The sequence below is a fragment of the Kogia breviceps genome, chromosome 9 (assembly GCF_026419965.1).
Source record: "Kogia breviceps isolate mKogBre1 chromosome 9, mKogBre1 haplotype 1, whole genome shotgun sequence".
NCBI lineage: Eukaryota > Metazoa > Chordata > Mammalia > Artiodactyla > Physeteridae > Kogia > Kogia breviceps.
The window spans coordinates 35,807,789-35,823,972 of NC_081318.1; the positions used below are offsets into that span (position 1 = coordinate 35,807,789).

At 33.8% G+C, this 16,184-nt stretch overlaps 1 protein-coding gene across 1 annotated transcript in view; it reads left to right on the forward strand.

Moving 5' to 3' along the window:
• Window positions 1-15,879, forward strand: part of PPP1R3A (protein phosphatase 1 regulatory subunit 3A) — a 38,091-nt gene extending 22,212 nt beyond the window's left edge. The window contains exons 2-4 of the mRNA XM_059074586.2: window positions 8,749-8,807; window positions 8,904-9,028; window positions 10,939-15,879. Of these exons, the coding sequence (XP_058930569.1) occupies window positions 8,749-8,807; window positions 8,904-9,028; window positions 10,939-13,320 (2,566 nt within the window). The 3' untranslated portion in view covers window positions 13,321-15,879. The remainder of the gene's footprint in view (window positions 1-8,748; window positions 8,808-8,903; window positions 9,029-10,938) is intronic.
• Window positions 15,880-16,184: the final 305 nt, after the last annotated feature.

Below are 16,184 nucleotides of genomic sequence, written 5' to 3' on the forward strand. Positions count from 1 at the left end.
AATAGATATTAACAATATTCTGATAATTTTCAAAAGATGGATACTGTATAAAGTTCTTAGAAATCACTTTATACGGGAATTGTGGAGAATCAGAATGTCAGAATTCTGAAGTAGTAAGAACCTCAGCTGGACAATGACTAATTTTTTTGTCACCCACACGCTCCACGGATAACAATTACTTCCATTAAGAACTCAGGTAAAATAAGGACTTTAGACCAATAAAGTTAAGAATTTTTTTCTGATATCTGTCTGATGTATATTCTTTAGTTTTTCCAGTATCCATCACTTAAAAACACTTACATTTCTCTCTTGGTAGAATATAATTGGCAGATTGTGGCAGAGAAGTCCCTTGGGCCAGGTTTACCTATAACTCTTCTTCCACTGAAAATTCATGGATTCTGCTTGTAATTACATCTCTCCCAAAGCAACCTACAATTTTTGTTGTTGTTCACACGTGAACCTCCAAGGTTTGACTTAATTAAGCACTAGATTCTGGCAATTTAGTACTCCTTTGGAAGACACTCTAAGGAGATCCCATCTCTACAAAATTGCACATGATGCCCAGATTCAATCACAGAATTAAATCCAAATAATTTTTTCTCCCTGATTTCTGTGGGGTGGGTGAGCAAGAAAAAATAGCACCCACTGCTTTGACATGACAAAGCAGATTTGAAAACAGCAATCCTTGGCAGAAGACAAAGAGTTAGGAAATGAAGCAACTTTGGAAAAGAAACTTACCAAAGAATTCTTCAACAAGGTTATGCTTTTTAGTTGCTTCTTTCTCTGCTATTGAAATTTCCTGCATCAAGAAGGCGTCATACCATCGTTTTCAATATATTTTCAAGATCAAGCACTGAAGCAATAGGTAATGTTTTAATTTAGTAAAAGAAATAGAGAAGATTTTTAGGAACATAGCAATTCAGGTTTGTGGAAAACAGGAAAGTGACTCAATAAAACCATCTGGTCACTAATGTGGTGATATGTTCTTAGTTACTTGAATACTTGAGCAGTTCACTAGACTTTACTCAAGGGGCTTGTGGTTTGCCATGGTTTATGCTTACATTTTAAAAGTAATAAATTAGATTATATCATAGATATTATCCAACATATTCGTTTATCCCAATCATTTGTAGATATTGATAATGTTCCACTATTTGAAAACTTTTACCTGGACATAGTAAAATAATTTGGGAATAAATCATTGTATAACCTGCATTATAAATAATGTAAGTCTAGCTCACAAACTATGTGGATAGGACTTCTGTAGGTATTAAATTTGAAATGCTGACCATAAGATTTAATTGAGAATTTATCTTTGTATTGCAAAGTTAATGGTTATTTCTATTGCTCCTACTAGCATTTATATCTTTTGAAAACAAATTTAAGAAATTTCCAAATTACATTTCATAATCATATTTATGGAATACTATTAGTTACATAAATATGGAACTCCTAAAACTGGAAAGCATGTTATTTAATGTCAAAATTGAGAAAGGCAAATTGTTTCCATTTTGAGCAATTAAGGGGTTGAGAAATAAAGGGGTAGTGGCTGCCTGGTTGTATAGAGAAGGATCACAGGGCTCAATCTGGTCTCAGCTAGGAAGTCCCTTGATCTGTTATCAGTGCTTTCCATGGGTGCGAGAGAAGGAGGCCAGCATGAGAGTATTGTATTTGATATCCCTAATCTAATCCAGAGCTTTCACTTTGAAGATGAGGAACCCCACAAAAACCATGTTCTTTACCATATTAGTTATTAGTCTCCAGATTCAGCATCTAAAGGAAATAGAAGCCATTTAAAATTTTTGATGTTTTTTCTTTGAGATTATTTCTTGTTTCTTTCAATCCCCACTGTCTTCATTTTGTTTTCCTCTGTGGAATTATCATCAAGGAACTGAATTTTAATTCATCTTTTCATCCTAAATTCCTTCTTGCATTATGCCTTTAAACTTTTTCCTTAGACACTTCTGTTCACAATTAGACATTTATTGCTCTAATTGTCTCTCTTTTGATCAAATATTTCTCTTCTGTTCTGGTTTTATTCCTGATCAAAAGAAGACTATCGGTACTGTAACACCAAAGGAATAGATACTAAGCCCTAGTAGTTGGTTAATGTATTATGAACTTTACCTCTCATTAAGTACAAGTTTCTGCTTTCCTCCCTCCTCCAATTTATGGCTATAAAATGTCAGAATGCTAGAAAGTCCAATTTTAGAAAAATATCACCATAAAATTATGAAAACAAACAGTACACAATATGTAATTATTTATTCCAGGAAAACCTTTTCAGTATTTCTGTAAGTATCCACTTAGCAATGCCAATCCTGATATATTCTTCTTAAGTGTCTTTAAAAAAATTTCAAGTGAGGTACATAATATTTCTAACTTAAAATCTCTCCATTCATTTAGGGAGAGTGGGTAGAGGAAATCAAATGAGAGCACAAGCTTTGAACAAAGAAGGCACACTTAACGTCTTCTTGAAGAGTTCAATATTGACTTTTTAGCGTTTATCAGAGTGAGAGGTGATGCCTAAGAATTCCAAGTTGGTTTTCTTTAGGCAGTGCTCAGTACTTTCAAGCAGAGTGTTAAAGAGACGCAAATGCAATATTCATGACTCCTTTTGGAAATGATCCTTTTTTATGCCAACTTTTTGATTCCTCTTGGAACAGAGTTACATTTCTGCTACCTACAACCTAATCCTCACATTTACCGTGACTAGTTGGGTAATTCCATCACTTCAGACTTAGACTGGGTGAAACAGGTTTTACTTATATTTTAAGAGACATATGGGCTTTTAGCACAATAGCATTACAGAAACCGAGGAAAAATGATATTATTACTTATACTAAAACTACTACATTTTGACAGTGTTAAAATTAACCATAATTCCAAAAGCATAAGTGCCACATACCCAGAAACTGCAGGAATATTAACAGGGTGCCTAAATTCTGACAGTGAATAAATCAATTGGGTAATAGCAGAAAGTGTGAATTAGCATTCCCATGCACACTGTATATATATATATATTTTTGTGTGTGTGGTATGTGGGCCTCTCACTGCTGTGGCCTCTCCCGTTGCGGAGCACAGGCTCAGAGGCCATGGCTCATGGGCCCAGCCACTCCTGCGGCATGTGGGATCTTCCCAGACCAGGGCACGAACCTGTGTCTCCTGCATCTGCAGGCGGACCCTCAACCACTGCGCCACCAGGGAAGCCCTGTATTTGTATTTTAAATAAAAAGTTACTTTCACTGATGGTCTAGTGATCTTTCTTTGGAGGGTGGTCCTCTGATAATAAGAGTATACTTTAGAAAAACTAAGCTAGTATGTCATCATGGGCTGCAAATTTTACTCTTGAAAGTAACTTGTGTAAAAAAAAAGTAACTTGTAAATTAAAGATATGAGAGAATGGAGTAAACTTTAAAAAATATACATAATTCCAAGTAACAGGAGAAGCACGGAAATCGGGTACTGTGGCAGTATAGAACTAATGATCAGTGCATTATTTACTACATGTCACTAATAATAATGGTAATAACAGTAGTGATATTTATTAAACACTTCCGCATATTGAGAATTATGATAAATAATTGCCCTGTGTAAGGACTAGGCAATATTTTGGAGAAAAATTAGATACAGAGAGGTTAAGTATCTTGTCGGAGGTCACATGGCTAGTAAGTGACTCAGTAAGGTAAATAACAGGAAAGACTGTGATTTGAATCCAGGTCTTTCTGCTCTTTTTCGCTATGAATTGACTAGAATAAAAGCCAGGAAACTAGGTATAACTTGTTGATGCACTGTCCAGGCACACATACCAGAGATTAGAGAAAAAGGCTGAAAGGTGTCTACATGGGCACCTGAGAAGCAGATTACCCAGTATACAAAACATCAGAAACCAGCCAGCAGACTAATTCAAGGCCTTACCGACTTAACAGTGCAGGAGCCACCAGACTTAACTCTCCCTTGCTTAGGTCTTGGAAAGGGCAACACTTGATTTCTAAATCTCATGAACACAGCCAAGGTCAGGCAGAAAGAAGTCATTTTTAAAATCTACATTTAGGGAATTGATCAACAAATCGCATTGATGCTACATCAAAAGTTTAACTCATATTTGATGCCTTTTCTCTTTCCTCATTGCCATCACCTTTAACAGTCATTATTTGTGCCTGAAATTTTGAAGGAGCCTCCTGACTTGTCTTCCGGCTTCACTATGGCTCATCCCATCCAGGCTCTCCTAAGATAGATCCTTAAATGTACTTCCAGAGATTGGTCCCTAAATGTAAATCTGACGGTGTCTCTCTCCCATTTAACTCCACTCCCCTCCCCTGCAACCGGAGCACTGGTTTAAAAGTACAGAAAGAATTCAGTCCCACATTTCCTGGCATGCTAAGCCATTTAAACCTGGCTCAAACCAACCCCAGTTCTATTCCTTGGCATTCTTTCCTCAAAACACAGTCCAAACCCTCTTAACATGTCATTTTTCCTGGATGGTTCTCTTCTTTTTGTGCTTTCTTACCTGTACTTCTTTGACCACTTCTTATTCTCTCTGCCTGAAATGACCTTACCATTTTTCTCTATTTGAGGAACTCCTATTTTCCCTAAAACCTAATTAGAATGTTCCTTCCTTTGTGAAAAGTTCCCTGATTCTTCCAACTGAGTGCTCTCCTCATTTCTGTTATTTTTTCTCTAGAGAATATCATATCCCATTATATATTATAATATTTATCACATTATAATAATTGCCTGTTGATGTGTCTATTTCCATCATTACATTATAGCTTCCTTGAGGTAAGAGGCTACATATATATTATTCATCTTTGATTTCCCAGTGTTTATTAGAACTTATGGCATATAGTGGATATTCAAAATACCTATAAGAAGAATGAATGACCCCTCTTATGATTAAATAATACTAGTGACTATATTATATGATTTAAGGTGCACTAGAAATGAACTATCCCTCCACAAACTACATACCTTTTTGACTTTTTAATTTCTAAATTTATATTAGAAGATTTAAAAATTTTTGTTTAGCTATTTAAACCCATAATTAAAAGCATTGTTTTTAACTTTGGAGTGGGAGGTAAACATTATAAGACACACAAAAATATGCACGTTTTAATTTATTAGAATCTTTTATGAAAATAGATTTTAATGAGGAAAGAAAAGAAGAATAATGTTATGATAATTTTGACAAGAAGTAGACAGAAGGGAAGAGAGGAAAGGACACTGTGCATTTATTCAGCAGCATTTATTATGCCATTATTATGTGTCAGGTAATGTATTAGCCACTGGGAATACAGATCAATAAGAAACTCCCCTGCTCCCAAAGGACTCAGGGAATATAAAGGGGAGACTAGAAATATTCACTAACATATTTCACTTATACCACAATTGTATATAGTTGTGGGTCCTATCTTCATCAACCATCAAGTTCTTTGCCTTTTTCCTCAAATTTTCTGAAGTGGTTTTAATTAAACCCTTTAAATGTAATTGGTCATATCACAGACACTTTGGATTTTGGAGTGGAATTTTATCTATAAACATCCTGTAATTTTGGCCAGACAGCAACCCATTTGTCTTAATAAATTATATAAAACTAGTATTTAACCATTTATATATTTTAAATAATAAACACCTGCAAAACTACCACTCGAAACAATCGACTTCTCACCATTTCCTTTGCTCATTTCTTTCCTCTGACTCACCCAACTGATAAACCATAATCTTGAAAATCAACCTTTCTTGTTATATTCTATGTATTATATTATATGTATTCCTTGATAAATATATTTAAATTATTTTGGTAGGTTTTAGCTCAATAAAAAAGAACCTCCTCTGATGTAATGTTTTAGCACTGTTCATTCAATATTATGTTGCTAAGATTTATCCATATTGTTGTATGTTTCTGTAGTTTATTAATTTTGAGTGCTTTATAATATTCCTTTTGTGGTATTCCAAGTTTTGTATCTACTCTTCTGTTGATAGGCATTTGGAATGGTTCAATTTATGCAGTTGATAGCAATTTTTACCAATTAAATAAGTATAAAATAGCATCTCCTTGTGGTCTTGATTTGCATTTCTCTGTCTTCTAATAATGCTGCCCATCCTTTATGTGCTTAGGGGCCATATGTATTTTCTCTTCTGTGAAATGTGTGCTCCTCTCCCCTGTTTTCATTGAAATGCTTGTGCTTTCTTATTGATTTGTAGAAGTTCTTCATATACTTTTGATATTTATTTTGTGTTGATTTTGTATAACATAAGCATCTTCTCACAGTTTATTTATATTTTTCTATTATAAAGATGTCTTTCAATGAACAAAAATTTTTAATTTTAATAGAGTTAAACTGACAATTTTTATAGTCACTATTTTTTTTTTCTTATTTAAGAAAACATTTTCTACTCTGAGGTCTGAAAGATATTTACATATTCTACTAAGAATTTCAAGGTTTTTGACATTTAAGATCTTAATCCATGTGGAATTGATTATCGAATATATGTTTTGCCTATTTCATCTTTTTTCCATGAGGGTAGCCACTTTCCCCATCTCCATTTACTGAAAAGTCCCTTATTTCCCTGCTTGGTGACATGCTATATTTGTCATATACCAAAGTTCTATATAAGTAGGGATCTGGTACTAAGCTCTCAATACTTGCCTGTCTCTGTACCAATATAACTGTCTTAATAACTATATCCTCATAAGAACTATTGAAACTAGGTAGAGCAGGTTCCTCTACCCTGCTATTTCTCAGTAGTCTAGCTATTTTCAGTCCTTTATTCTTCTCTTCAGAATCATATTTTCAAATTTTGTGAAAACCTGTTTTGAAATTTTGATTAGAATTGAACTGAATCTGTAGATCAAATTTGGAGATAATATCTTCACAATCTTCTTCCTATCTATGAACATGGTATATCTCTCAACAATTTCTAGGTCTTTAATATTTATTGATACAATTTTATTCTTTTCCCTGTAGAAGTCTTACACATTTTCTATTCATTTTTTAATAGATATTTGATATAACATTTAAATTTCATCTATTTCAGGTTCTCTTTCTTGTACTTACCCCTGAATCTAAGATTTCCTTCCTATATTTCTGTATTTATATGTTTTTGTAAGAAGTCAATATAATAATACATGGTTTGATACCTAATTATTTGTCCCCAAAGTGAGCTAAAAGCAGGTTTCTTTCCTTTTGATGCAATCATTTAAAAAATTAAAGCATTTTAGAGAATTTAATAAGAAAAATGATTAATAGCATTTTGCTTAGGCAAAAACAAAAAGCTTTAAATGGTTATGATCTTTCCCTCTACAAATGAGATTTTCAGCATTGCTATGGTACTAAAGATAAAGAAGGGATAATTAAATGCTGTTTAATGGTTTATATTTTTAAGAGTACATAGATTTTCTATGTACTCTATGAAAGAAAAATGTGTCAGCTTGCAGTTGGATTACACAAAAATTGAATCTTTGCATAATTATAGGCCTCATTAAACAATAAAGATTTATAGATTAAGGCAGTATCACTTATTGGAAATACAATATTTTTCTAATAAAATTATACTTAGGTAAAAACATGATTTTCATTTCTGGGCCCACTTCAAGGTACCAAATATTTTTGGTAAAGCTAAAATTAAGCATCATAAAATGTATACAAAGCTGAATTACTTCTTACATGGACAAGATGAAAGAATTTGCAATTTTCTTGTGATTTGTTGAAACAAGATTAGCCTTCCAGGGATTTGAATCAACATTGTCCACGCAACGAAAACTAGGCTCTATTACACAAATTTATCAGCCATTGTGAACTCTCTGTACTTCTTTTATTGCAGAAAAAGTCATTGAGAAAAGTCACTAGGAGAAAATTCAGCTGAGACAGTACAAGAAAATGTGGAGACTGGGTCAATCATTTCTGATAGACTGACTTGTGACATAACTATACACAAAGTGAGCTCTTCACTAACTCTTTTCTTGCTGAGTGTCATGGACAAATCTAAATTCTTATAATTCCACAAATACACCTACAAAGAGATTACATTTGAAAGAAAAAAGTATTTATCTTTCTCAATAAGCATGCAGAATATGAGAGAAAAGCTAGTATAACTAACCTGAATTATTTTAAAGAAAGAAAATGTATGCTTCCATATGAATGATCTAAAGCCTTGGTTGTAAAATTGGCCTTTGGCAATACACACATGAAGTCTTTAAACTGGGTATAAATTTAGCTGCCTTTCAGTTCCTAGTAAGTTTGTTTTTTTTCTCCTTTTCTAGAGAGAGAGAGTTAATAATATGTCAGTTCAAATGGAAGAATTTTGAGTAAAATGGAACATAAAAATATAATTGGAATGTTAGAAAGTAATTTCAATGACCACAAATGGACTGTCAGTTCATAAAACTTAATCATTTAAAAGAAGAGAAAAATGTTTTCACTTGCAAAGATTAAATTCATGAATGATGGAATAATCTACACTTACATATATTTTTCCTTTGGTTATGTGTTTTAATATGAGTAAAATAATTTTATTTAGAATTATGGAATTGTGTAAATAATTTTTACATTTTTCTAGAACTAATATATATTACTACATCATTCTAAGAGATCAATTTAATTTAAAAATATACAAAGTAATGCAAGAAAATGTGAAAGGTTATATAATATTTGTTTGGCTTGTAATTGGTTTGAAGTTCCTTCTCTATAAAAATACTTAGAAATATATCCCAGAAAAAAGTATAACATTTTGTTTTAAACTTAACAGTAAAGAAGAATCATTGGTAACATCAGATGAGAATAACTCTGAGAATTCAAAGATTACAGGTAATATATCTTTACTTTTTAAACAGAATATATTTATTTTGTTAAAGCCTACAATTATAACAATCTTACATAGGTGCAATTTTCTTAACTTTTCAGATACCTATATCCCAACAATTGTTTTTTCTCATGAGGACAAGGAAGACTTGGAAACCAGTAATCAGAAAGTAAAAGATGTAAACATGGAACATGATGAACATAATGAAAAAGAATTAGATTTGATGGTAAGTGTTCTGGTTGCCTCGGCATTAGAGAAGATGAATCCATTTATGCTTCAAAGATGCTGCAATGCCTGCCTTTCAATAGCTTCAACTAATAAATAATTTGCAAATGTGAAAGCACAGCCTATTCTGTCCTTGCATCTCTAGCTTGATCAACAAAGCACTTTGATTTCAGTATGTTGCTTCTGGTCTCTGCAATGGTAAATTAATGACATTCATTTCTTACCTATTTACCAGTGGCTCTGAGTAATAGTTTGTAGGAATTACAGAAGAGGTAGTACTATCCTGATGTGCAATTCTAATCTTTGTGACAAGCGTACACTTATCATAAACTCATCTGTAAAATGAGAGGGCTGGACTAGATGATTGTTAGGGTCTGTCCAGCTCTACAAGTCTGATTCTTGCATTTAGCAGCCTTTTTTTTTTTTCTTACTTCCATCTGTGAGAATCTCTAAGTTCTATATCATTGGAAAGTATTAAATTAGCAAATGAGGATAAAATAGCCTGTGCCATATTTTTCAAACAGGAAACAAATTCAGAACTGTACAATTTAGTATTAAATTTGTAATAAATTTCACACTTGGTGAACTTTCAATCTATTTGGGATTTTTAGGGGGATGGTTTTGATAGCATTTTTATCACAAAGGAAGAAATAGGAGTAAATGAGTCACATAATGCAATTTATCCTTTACTGTATTTGGTTGGAGCTCATATCATTAGGATACATGGATTCATAATCATCTAAGATTAAAATGACATTTGCCTCTTCAAGTGTCAGTGCTGAAACAGAAAAGAAATGGAGCTCACCTCTTTCTCCACACATTCCACCCTTTCTATAGTGACATAGAAGCTGCATCACTAAAGTATGCAATTTACTTTGCTCCAACTTTAAGAAACTACAAAGTTGTCACCCATTGTGAGAATTCTCACCAACTGAAAGTTAACATCGCCATCATTTTCAAACCACAGAATATAATGAAAGGGCCCTGAAAAATCACATACTTCACCAATATACCTCATTACAATCAGCAGGCTCAAATATAAAAGTTTGTTTAGAAGTTACTGAGATTGTACATCCAATAAATGAATAGGGAGCTGTAATTTAGATGCTAATTTGCTCCATGCTAATGTTAATGCATAAAACAATGAAGCTCTATAATAGATGGAAATACAACCAAATCTGTGGAACCCACAGGCATTGGCTTACAAGACAGCTGTGCAGTTGACAAGTAACATGAGCCTTATGTGAGAAGAAGGGGAAAACGTAAGATTTGCATATAATTATTGAGATCATGCAAATGTCAGTTATGAGGAAAAAAAAAAAAAACACAGGCATCTCACTGTTAAATCCTGACAGTTGGCATCACTGAAGAGCTCAAATACATTTGAGCACCAGTTGGCAGAGGGTCATTAAAACAGAATTTGCAGAGACATTAACTCCCTCACTTTTCTTTGAGTGACGTTTTGCTATTAATAGTTTGCAGAGGCTTTGCAGAAAACATATTAATAAGAGAAACTGTAATAGGGGCACCTACAGCAAGTGTAAATGCAGAAAGGGGCATCTAGGAAGCTGCTTTCTAATTGATTAGCATGGAGCTATCAATGTGTATATCCTAAGTGAGGAGAAAGTGCAATGACAAGCAAGAATAGTTGAATAATACAATGTGATATTTGGAAGCTAGGAAAGCGAGTGATTAATTTTGGCCCCTTTTCTTATTAATCTCATTCCCAAGTCATAGCCTACAAGGATCCCCCCAAAACATCCAGCTTCCACAATTTGTGCAAAATCCACAAATGAAACGAATCAAGGAAATATACCAGATAATTACTAGCCAAGTTAATGAAACCTATCTAATTTGCTTTGTATATTTAAAATCATTTGATCATTATTTTTTGTGTTTTTATCCCTTAAGATAAATCAACATTTAATAAGAAGTACTGCTTCCAGAGATGAAAAGAATACAGTCAATTTTCCAAATAAAGCTGAGGGGTTACAGAAGAAGCAAATTCAAGATGAAGTATACACTGACTTGTTTAAAAGGCCTTTGTCTTCAAGTTCATCAGGAGAAAGATCCTTAAAGGGAGAGTTTTACCACAATGAAAAATATTCCTCAGGAAATAAGTATAGTTATCAACCTTCAGAGGAAATTACTTCAGATATGGGAGAAATCAAGCCATCATTGGGAAATACTAGTAGTGATGAATTAGTGCAAGTACATATTGGTAGCAAAGAAGTACTGGATAATAATGCTAATCCAGCCCAAGTGAGAGGCAGAGTGCAAATATCTTGTCCCTCTGCAGATCAACTAATGGCAGACAACCTTAATCAAAAACTTGAAGGAGAAGCTAAAAAAACTGAAGTAAAAGATTGGGAATGTTTAAGAAGTGATTTCCATTCAGATTTCCATTCAGAAGAATCTATAGAAAAAGGATCTTCCAAGAAAGTTTATGGCAATGGTAAGAATGAGGAGGAGGAGCAAAGAATATGCTTAGGTGTTAACGAAAAACACAGCAAAAATTTTCAGTCAATCTTACATGACCAAGAAAGGAAGATGAGCCACTCTGAAATAAGTGTGGAAGGGATGGGGGCCAGTAACAGAGACCTAACTGCTCTGCTGAGTAAGGATACCCCAATTCATGACCAGTCAATCAGAGCAGATACATTTCATTCACCAAGGACAAATCTAAGCTGGGAGGAAGCTGTGTTAACAACCTCAGACCTTGATCTCTCGACTAGTGAAGGCACTATTTTAGGAGGGATGCCTGGTCAAGCTTGTTTACCAAGAAATAGAAATGTTTTGAGGAATGAGTATCTTTTCCAAGTTGAAGAAGAAAAATCAGCTTCGATTAATCCGGAAGATCAACATAAGAACACCCAGCATAAACAAAGTTGGAACGTTCTGGAAAGTCAGGGAAAAGCAAGAGAGAGTAAGACAAATATAACAGAGCAGACCAAAGAACAAGCAGATTGTGGAGACATGTGGGAAAAAAGAGATAATGCAAGGAGTTTGAAAGCTAATCCTACAGAAGAATTGTTTACCTGCCAGGAAACAGCGAGCTGTGAACTGTCTTCTCTAGCTGATCATGGTATTACTGAGAAAGCAGAAGCAGGTTCAGCTTATATAATTAAGACAACATCAGAAAATACTCTAGAAAGCATGTCTGCTAGAGAAAAAGCAATAATTGCTAAGCTACCTCAAGAGACAGCACGAAGTGACAGGCCCATCGAGGTAAAGGAAACAGCGTTTGATCCACATGAAGGGAGAAATGATGATTCACATGATACCCTTTGTCAACGAGATACAGTAGGTGTAATCTATGACAATGATTTTGAAAAGGAATCACGTTTAGGTATTTGTAATGTACATGTAGATGAAATGGAGATGGAAGAAACCATATCTATTTACAATCCTGGGAAGACACATGACAGGAAGAAATGTGTCATTGGAAATACAACATCTGTAGAAGAAGCCTCACAGGTCATTACAGACTATCAAAAAGCAGCCTCAAAACTAGATTTACATTTGGGAATGTTACCAACAGACAAAAAAATATTTCCAGAAAACAGAGATCACGGGCAGATCCAAGAATTATCAAAGAAAACGAATATAGATGCCATTATTCATTCTGCTTTAAACTCAGACACTAATAGAGCTTCTCAGAATGGCTCTCACATTTCTAATCACCATGTTAAAACTTCATTCCCATCTCATGAACAGGCCACTGCTATAGAGAATGCAATTACTACCATGACTCTCCAATCTATTTCTTCTAAATCAAAATATAATTGTAATCCAACAAGTGAAATCCAGGGTGCTGAGAATCACCATCATCCTGCGTCTACACCTGAAGAAGTTTCCGAAAGTTCAAGAATAGTGACATCAGGTAGTAGGAGGGAAAGATGTATAGGCCAGATTGTCCAACAAGGAGAATGCAGTGTGGAGAAATCTCTAGGGCCAACGATTTTAATCAGTGAAGCTTTTGAGAACATGGAAGAGGTAAGGAATGAAAAAGAAGGATTAATAAACTCTGGACAATCACTGTGCTCTTCAGGAGACAAGGAATCTGAGAGCCTTGCTTCTGACAGTCTCCCTGCCCAGGAAAGTCAAGCTCAAAGGGAATCTCTGCTTTCGAAATACACCAACTCTAAAATACCTTATTTCCTTTTGTTTCTGATATTTCTTGTAACCATCTATCAGTATGACTTAATGACCGGCTTGGCATTCTACGTTTTTTCATTGTACTGGCTGTGCTGGGAAGGGGGAAGACAAAAAGAGTCTGTCAAAAAGAAGTAACCTCAGCACTATTATTATTCTCTCTTAAAAGATAAGCTATTTAGCCCCAAACATTTGGATTGGTGAAAGAGACTATTCGTTGTTCAAAGAACCAGCGCAGTTTTTCTCTTGAAGGATCATTTAGAAAGGAATGCGTATGAAGTTTGCTCCTTCATATAAGTAATTATTCTATATAGGACCATTATGTTTGGATCATTAAATACCTATATGAATATGAGATCTGAAGCACATCAAGTTGAAATTAGGTACAGCTGTTGCTCCTTAGCAGGCTATGAAGTTTCAATGCTTCATGTCTCTTCACTACTTAAAGTGCCATTTCTTGCATTCATTTCTTTTGCAGTAAAGCTTCATTTTTTTTTTCCTGAGTGTATTTTTCCCTCTACTGTTTTTAAAAATAGATAAAACATGGACAATGGCAGAGGACTTTTTTTTTGGTCTTTAAATACTGACCATGAAATTTGCATTTACCACTGTATCATTTATCAGCACATTTTGATAAAGCGAATCTTTCAACTTTGATTACATATTTTTAAGAACAACACCCATGCATATTGAAATGTGTAGATTTAACCTGAAGAAACACACTGTGCACTTGAATAACACTGAATACACATACACATGTTTTATATCCTGCATACCTACAAAGTCAGGGCATTTGTAAGCCAAATTTGACAAAGACTGAAACAATCAAGAGATGATCTTTCAGTTCTACAAAATTTGGGGGATGGCCTGTCTTTAAGCAATATTTTTCTCTTTTAAAGGGAGACTGTATAACACAGCTGAACAATTTTGATGTCAACTATTATTCAGAGTTGGAAATTTTAAAAGTTCCAGAAACACTGCTTCAGAATGAATTTGTACCTATAAAGCATAAAGAGTAAATGATAACAATAATTAAAAAAAGATTTGCTAATGAACTATTTTACTTGGTAGTATTTTTTGTCTTCAAAAAAATTTTTAACTTTTCTCATTATAAAACAATAAATTATTTCCCAAGTTGCATTTAGAGAACAAACAACTAATCATTGGTGATATTTATTATATAGTTATCAGGTTGTTAAATGATAACTCAAATTTTTAAGGAGACAAATAGGTAGATCTGGAGATCTACTGAGAGAGAAATGAATACCCAGTACAGCAGTGACTTCAGTTACTGTTATTATCTATGGCTAAGTATGTGAAATAATGAAACCAATCATTTTAGCCACATAGTGGTAATGCAAATAATCTTATACAATTGATTTCAACAACTATTTATTGAATGACTAATATATGCAAAACCTTGTGCTCTGTTCTATGGCAGAGCACTTCCTTTGATACCCTGAATGGCTAGTCCTCATGGAGGAGGCATCAATATGTATTTTGATGCTTTTGACTTGGCCAGAAATATGGGAGAAAGTCACATTGAGGGAGCCCACTTGGGTGATTTCTTTTTTAACAGAAATTTCTTTTATGGAGAACATAACATTGATCTTCAGAGAGAAAAAGAAATCTGTTTATTAACCTGTAAAAGTAAATTCTATGACTAACACTTGTATATATCATCCTACACTCCTAAGAAACATGCATGGGAAGACAACATGAGAATGAAGCATTTAAACTGACTTTCATGTGGTAGTAAATGATTTCCTTAATTTTCATTAGGTGCACAACTATTTCCAAATCCCCTAATTGCATGCTTGTCTTAAGTCCCATTGAAATTGAATGCTTGACTTTAACTTTTTAGTTGAACAAATACAAGCATCCTGAAGTAGAACTTAGGGCAAATATTTGATTGTTTGAGAGAGCATATTTTCATTAAATACAAGTGGGATACTGTAGGCTGTACCTAGAATATTATCTCTAAAATTGCTATCTTGATAATTTTGTTGACAGGTCTAGATTACAACGAAGTTAGGGTTAGCATTTCTTCAGTTCCTAATGGCTTGGTTTTTGCATTCTACCTTTAAGAGTTTCAGTCAATATGCCATATCTTATTAATGCAAAGAAAACTATATTACTTTATGAACACAGGTGCCCAAACTGTAATTGTTCCCTTATACATAAAAGAATGTAACTTTTAAAATCTCTTTTATTTGACTTTTAGTAACATTAACTTACTATACCTTCTCATGCATATTTGTAATATGACAATAGAAGTTTCAAAGGATTTAAAATACTCCATTGTGTACTTCTCTGCAGGCAAAGAAGAAATAATTGGTGATTTAACTGACTTTCTAAACATTACTTATGAAGAATTAGAAATAAAGTCATAAGAACTATGAAACTGTTGCCAGGTGGAGAGGTAGATTTTTGCAACCTGTTTTGGTCACATCACTATGCTGAACAAGAAAAGTGGATCTCAGGAAGAACTGGCAGCCCCTGGTTAATAAAGATTTGACTGTGAATCATCATGACAAGGGTCAACTTTATAAGCATAGCTGCCTTCATCATGTCCCCTCAAGTATTGGTTAAGGGCCAAAAGGGTGTGGCATGAGAATAAACAAAAAGAAGTATATTGTACATCTGCTTCTATAGTGGGTAAGAAATGTGATGTAATAAATAACCATCACCTTTTTATCTTGCTGAGCTTCTGACTATTAGAAACAAAGTTCTAAAAATTAATTGGTGAGTCAAGCAAGTGTAGGTAGTGAAATCAACTATCTCAAAAAATCACATGTGTATAAGCCACCAATATCTCAATAGATTTTTCAATGTAAGAGTAAATAGGTCTATGAGATGACATTCACCTCTCAATATTCAAGAACATTGGCTTAATGCAATTGTGTTTCCCTGATGAGTTCCAATATTTTGATAGTGAATTTTTTCAAAGAATATATATATATATTCTGTACCATTTTGTGAGGGAAACAGGATCCTCTTTT